The sequence below is a fragment of the Manis pentadactyla genome, chromosome 1 (assembly GCF_030020395.1).
Source record: "Manis pentadactyla isolate mManPen7 chromosome 1, mManPen7.hap1, whole genome shotgun sequence".
Lineage (NCBI taxonomy): Eukaryota > Metazoa > Chordata > Mammalia > Pholidota > Manidae > Manis > Manis pentadactyla.
This window is the reverse complement of record NC_080019.1, coordinates 157,611,575-157,618,487: the sequence shown is the minus strand read 5'-3', so window position 1 is coordinate 157,618,487 and position 6,913 is coordinate 157,611,575. Positions and strand designations below refer to the sequence as shown.

The following is a 6,913-nucleotide window of genomic DNA, read 5'->3' as shown; positions in this document are numbered from 1 at the left end:
ACCCACATTATGGAAGGTAATCTGTTTACACAAATCCAATACCCAAATGTTAATCTCATTGAAAAATACCGTCACAGAAACACCCAGAATATTAGATCTGGCAACCTGTGGCCCAGTCAAGTTGACACATAAATTAATCATCACAGGTAGTAAGTGAAAACATTTCTGGAGCAATATTCTTAAGAGGTAGCCAGATACACATTTTACAGGTACTTCTATGTTCACATTTTTTTCTCTAAAAAAACCTTCTTGAAGGGGATAAGGAGGCACAAAATCTCAGTCACTATAAATCTCAATGGGGATGGAAGTGCAGCATAGAGAATATAGTCAATAGTTTTGTAACGTTTTTCTATGTTGGTGGATAGTAGCTATACTGTTGGGGTGAGGATTTAATAATGTTTATAGCTGCCAAATCACTCTGTTGTATATTTGTGACCAATATAATATTGTCAACTATAGTTCAATAAACAAAATATACCCCCCCCCATATATATATATGAAAGGAAACCTACTTCAACTGTACAGATATACTTCGTATGTTCTACTTTCCAAATTTCTACAGCTGGGGTCCTCAGCCTCAGCACTACCAACATTTTGGCCCAGATACTTCTCTGCCATGGGGGCTGTCCTGTAGGACTGTAGAACATTGGGTGGCATCCCTGGCCTCTACCCACTAAATGCCCCCATTCTACCCACTGTTACAACCCCCACTCGATGCCAGTAGCAGCCTCCCAGTTGTGACAACCAAACGTCCCCAGACATAGTAAATGGTCCCTGGGAGGAAGACTATCCCTGGGAGAAGAGCACTCTTCTAGACTGACATGGTTATGGCAGTTTGTTAGTGGCTGTTGTATTGAGGTATTATTACAAATTTCAGAAAGTGATTTTTTTAAGTTCTTGCTTTCATTTCTCTGTAACTGCTGTGTAGACAGCCTCCTCAGACATAATTAGACATTGTATAATACATAGGTTGCCTTATATTTCACTATTAACTTTTCCTATTAACTGCTGGGATGAAAATGTACTAAATATAAGTATAGATTCAGAAGTGGTTATATATGTGGAGTACACTTACACACACACGTAATTGTATACACACATAATCATTGTTTTGGCCTCAGTTTTTGGTTTTAGCAAGTCAGCAGCAGCTTGGTGGATCACTATTGAATTCTAAATACTGGGAGAGCAGACTGCATGCCTCAATTTGCAAATCTGTCTTCTTATACAATCATGCTTGATGTTTTCTTCCAGATTAATCTAAGGTTATGTCATTTGACAGGAAGTTAAATGACTATATTGGGAAGACACATGATCCATGGTTTTTCTTACCAGTGCTCAAGAACATCTCACATGTCAGGACTGAAAGGATGAAAATACGGGCTAAGTTTAGCTACAGCTTGAGTGCTTTTCATTTTGTAGTGGTTTCTTTCTTTTTCCTCTGACTTGTTGGCTAGAGTCAGGGTCCTGCAGAATGGAACTTGCTCCTCTTCCTTCTAGTCCCTGTGTGTGGCTTCCAGACCACAGAGGTGCACTAGGAGCAAGTCGCTGGTGTTCAAAAGCATGTGATTTGCTGGAGTCTGAGATGGTAAATGGCCAGGCTTACTTAAAATTTCACAATATTCAAATGTGGAATTTTATCTAACAGTAATGTCATCTTTTTGTTTTATTATCTCTGTTTCATATGCCTGATTCTGCAAATAGGTATCATGGTGTCCTAAAGTGAACATGGGAGATCTGGGTTTTACTTCTGGTTCTGCTTCTTAAGAGTAGTGTGTGTCCTTTCTGAGATTCAGTTTCATAATCTATAAAATGTAGTAACACTTTTCATTCAGGATTATTTCAATGATTGAACATGATAGATTATGTGTAAGTCAAAGTCCTAAATACAATGCTTGACACAGAGTGGGTAGTCAATAAACATTATTTAAATGAGTAAAAAAAGAAGTGAAGTTGAACAACAAAATCAAAACCAGTGGCATTCAATTATAACCCATTGAACAAAATAAATATCACAAGTCCATACTGATATAAATAAACAATTGAATGAACAAGTAAATGGGAAAAAGGCATAGTGTTTCTTACAGAAGAATTCCAATTAGTAAATGTTGAAGCAATGAGGCAAACAGAAAGATCCCTACAGTAATAACTATTTCAGGCAAGAACTACTTATGCTGCTGAAATAGGAGCCAGAAGGTGAAGAAAAACACGATATTTGCATAGCCTCAAAATATTTCCCACAAGATAGATCTTAGTTACAAAGGGAAAAACAGTAACTCTACAGTGGAGAAAATCAGCAGACACCATACTAACCAAGTCATCAAGGTGGACATCACCAGTAATAAGACACATCAACATTATGTAGCCTCTGATACGATGCAACAAGAAGGACATATCTTCTTAGGTATCTTAGAAGGACATACTTCTATAGTATTTTGCCCAGAAAATGCACTCTCAATTCAATCATAAGAAAATAATAGAAAAACCCAAATTGAGGGACATTTTATTAAAACCTGATCAGTATTCTCTGAAAGTGTCAAGGTCATGAAAGACAAGTAAAAGTAAAGTCTGGGGAACTGTCATGGATCTGAGGAATCTGAGGAAACACACCCATGCAATGTGGGACCCTTGACTGGATCCTGGAATAGAAAAGGGACCATCAGTGGTTAGACTAGTGAAATCTGAGTAAAGTTTGTAGTGTAGTTAATTGTATTGTACCAATGCTTTTTTCTCAGTTTTGATAACTGTTCTATGGTATATAAGATGTTAACATTAGGAATTCTCTACACCATTTTTGCAACTTTTCAGTAAGTCTGACATTCTTTCAAAACGAAAAGTTAAAAAAAAATGAGTAAGACAGTTGTAGTTATATTGTTGCCTTTTACACATTTACAAAGCTTGTATCCTTGAAGCTCTTTCTACCACCACCACCATCCTCCATGCTGGGACCATGTTTCGGTTCCCAAATCTGTTCCACATGTACAACACAGGAAATTGCCAACAATCCTGCATGATATCATCCCCGTTTCACAGGTGATGAAACTGCGGCTGAGAAAGGCAAGGGGCTTGTTTAAAGTTGCCCAGCTGCTCTTTCCCTTTTGCCCAGTCACATCAGAGGCCGGTTGGTGAGAGAGGAACTCAATCTGCTCAACAAAAATCACACATAAACCAGTGATATTTTATTATACAAGGGAGTTGATGAAGGACAGCTTCATTTTTGTCAAAGAGTCTCCATGACACATTCCCAGTGATCCATCTGGTGACGCAGTTGACACAATAAAACAATACCTGGTATTCACTGAGTGCTTGCAATGTACCAGAGCCATTAAACTACATGCAAAGCCCACCATGAAAACGGATTTTCATTAGGACCCAGATTTAGAAAAGGCCCAGCTTCAAAGATTTTGACTTGCACAGACTAAGGACTCCCATTTCCAGAAGTTCAAAAACCTCTTTTCTTATCTAAATGAGAGAAGAGAAGAGAAAAAAAAGGTTAAGGTCAAGAAAAGATGGTCTTGGTGAACAAATTCAGCCATCCAGACCTCCTGGTATTTATTCACCTATTGTCGCCTGTGTTTTATTGAGTTGAAATATTTATGTAAGTCAAGGTAAGAGGTACTTTATAAAATATCAGTTTCATTAAAGTGCCTTTTTATTTGTAGCCATTCAAAATAAAATCCCATAAAAAAGAATCGTATACAAAGGTGTTTCAAGATATCAAAAGTATGCCTAGATTATACACAGTATTTCAATATAGGATAACTGCTAATAATGACATCAACATAATAAAAATTAGTATGCATGACAAGGATTTTTATTGCACACCGTTTCCCCTCATTTTTATAATTAGAAAACCAGTGGTGGATTACTCAGATTTAACATTACAACTGAAATCATCAAATATGGCCAAATGTAACTAATACCAAATTGGTTAACCCAGTTTTAAAAAACAAGTCAGTTCAGGGGACAGGGTGTGTGTGTATGTGTGTATGTGTGTGTGTATGACTAGGGAGCTGAGAGAATTGTCTTTTAACCTGAAGGAATATCTGATACAACTCACTGATCAATTATAATCAGGTTTGGTCATTGCGGTGATACAGTTTTACATGGTAAATTAATTCATTCAGCAGGTTTGAAGGAGTAATTTCAAGCCTCTTCGATAGTTACTGCCATGAGTCATTTCTGTGGGTGACTGGCAGCTGCTTATTACTGTGTAAACCCTTTTCTCTTCAAGAGCTACTTCTAAGCATCTAGATTAAAAAACTAGCCCCTTGGTAGGTAGCAGTTTTTCACGTTATGATTATAACAGATTATTTTCATAAATACATAGTGAGCTAATTCTGTGCCCACAAAGGCATTCAGTTTTAATCTGCTGAGATAGCAGGAAATGTGCCCATCCCCCAAACCCAAAATGGTCCTCTAAATTAAGTAAGTGGGTTTTTAGGGATGCGCAGATGCAAGCAACAAGGCAAGTGTGTGCCCCCCACCTCCAGGTGCACTTATAAAGTTGAAAGGCAAAGACAATCCTGTCTCTAAAGCGAGGTACAGGGAGATGTGCCAAGTCCTCCAGATCTTCCTGTTCCTCCAAGATACAGTACACATGTGGTCCCCAGAGGGGCAGAGGCCACTGGTCATTTAATGAAGAAACAAAGCTGATTCCTATAAAGCACATGGAAAGGATACAGTTGTGTGTACGGGGTGAGATGGCCTCTATAATTGTCGTTACTTCAGAGTGAAAAGAGAGAAATCATTTCAAAGGCCAGAATGTGCTGGCTCCCTGTGTCAAAGACTTTATAACTGTGTTTGAACTTAAGTTCAAATAAAAAAAGAAAAGATTAAAGACAATTGCTGGTTACATGGTACCTCGGGAATGTCCACCAGCCTCCTCAACTTCTGATCTCTCCAGTTCCAGTCAAAAACCAGAAACTTTAAGGGGTTCAAATTAAGGCCACCTGAAGGAGACAGAGAGAGAGCTGCTGCAGTAAAGACCTCATGACATAACCTTATAAAAATGATTTTTCATTCTCCTGCTCGCTTTTTGCCTCATTTGCTGTCTTGTCCCTTGCCAACTCGTCTCTGCCGTGAAGTGCCGCCCCTGTCTGGTGGAAACAAAGGCGGCGCTCTGAGACTCTCTCCCTTGTCATCTTCTCCCTGGTTCTGAGGGAAGCCGGGAAGCTGCTCTTGGTGAACTCGTCAAATGCTCAAGCTGGCAAAGAATCAATCCTAAGCCTTCATGTCATGAAGGCCCAGAGGGTGAAGTCTCATTACTGACTGGGATTTGATAAAATGTATCCTGCAGTTCGGGACAACGGTCCTGCAGAGGAGTTGAGTTGAGTAGTCTGCATGACTGAGGAGGGGAGAGGGCAGCAGAGTGAAGGTTGGGGGGTTAATCTTAGGCAGAAAAGGAAGTAAAGACGAATGGGCTATATTCCAAGTCTGCTGTCCTTTGAGGAGACTGGTAAACCACTTATGGATTCCATCCCTTCTGCCTTCTTGACTCCTTAGAGACGATTACGGAATGTGGGGCTGGGGCAGAGCAGCTCCTCAGAGGTCTGAGTTGGGCACAGTTAGTTTTTCCCACTGCCCAAGCCCTTCCCGCCTGCCAAGCTGTACAAACTGCATGTGGAACATAACTGAAGCCTTCCTTTACTCTGCAGCACTTCTCCTCAACTTTTCTCTGTGGTTATTTCAGTATTTTCCTCTCTGCCCCAAAGACTTTTCATTCTTCTTATACTTACAATGCCTCTTATTTAAAGTTCTCTGTGCAAAATTAAAAATGATAAATTGAGAAAGACAATGGATTGGTAGTCAGTCTTCTCTTAAAAATAACTTACTTCTTATGAGAGAACACTTATGGCCTCTCTAGAAGGCAATTGGGCATTATATAATGGGAGTTTTAAAATGCTTATTATTTAATAAAATAATTTTCTAAGATATATCCCAACAACAATGCCAGAAATATAAACATAGTTACCTGCATATATGATCATTGCAGTAATATTTACAATAGCAAAAATTAGAAACAATCCAGACATACTACCATAATAGACTTGCTAAAAAACAATATAACTTGGAATTAATATCCAGCATATATAAAGAATTCATACAACTCAGTGGCAAAAATCCAAACAATATGACTAAAAAGCAAACAAAGGAACTGAAAAGATATTTTTTCCAAAGAAGACATCCAAATGGCCAACAAGTACATGAAAAGGTGCTCAAGATCACTAAACATTGAGGAAATGCAAGTCAAAACCACAATGAGATACTACTTCAGTTCCAGTTAGAATGACTATTATCAAAAAGACAAGCAATAACAAGTGCTGGAGAAGATGTGAAAAAAAGGGAATCCTGTACCCTTCTGGTGGGAATGCAAATTTGTGCAGCTGCTACAGAAAACAGTATGGAGGTTCCTCAAGAAATTATAAATGAAACTACAAATAGACCCAACAATTCCACTTCTGGGTGTATACCAAAGGAAATGAAAATACTACCTTGAAAAGATATGTCCAGCCCCATGTTCACTGCAGCATTACTTACAATATCCAAGACATGGAAACCACCTTAGTGTCCATCAATGGATGAATGGATAAAGAAAATGTGATATACACACACACAAATATTGTTCAATCATTAAAAAAAGAGGGAAATCCTTCCATTTGCAACAACATGGATGGACCTTGAGGGCATTATGCTTACTGAAATAAATTAGAGAAAGATAAATACTGTATGATCTCACTTATATGTAGAATTAAAAAAAACAGAAAACAGACTGGTGTTTGTCAGAAGATGGGGAGGAGGGAAATGGGTGAAGGTATTTAAAAGGTAGAAACTTCCAGTTACAATATAAATAAGTTCTGGGACCTAATGTACAACATAGTGAGTATAGTTAATAATACTGTACTGTATGCCTTAA

The 6,913-nt window shown here is 38.4% G+C and overlaps 1 protein-coding gene across 5 annotated transcripts in view; it reads right to left on the bottom strand.

The window, feature by feature from the left end:
* Positions 1-3,154: 3,154 nt before the first annotated feature.
* CMSS1 (cms1 ribosomal small subunit homolog) overlaps positions 3,155-6,913 on the bottom strand; it is a 403,057-nt gene continuing 399,298 nt past the window's right edge. For all 5 annotated transcript variants that reach the window (XM_057502097.1, XM_036916528.2, XM_036916530.2 and 2 more), the window contains 2 exons: positions 4,861-4,949; positions 3,155-3,459 (listed from right to left, as the gene is read on the bottom strand). In XM_057502097.1, the coding sequence (XP_057358080.1) occupies positions 3,376-3,459; positions 4,861-4,949 (173 nt within the window). In that variant the 3' untranslated portion in view covers positions 3,155-3,375. The remainder of the gene's footprint in view (positions 3,460-4,860; positions 4,950-6,913) is intronic.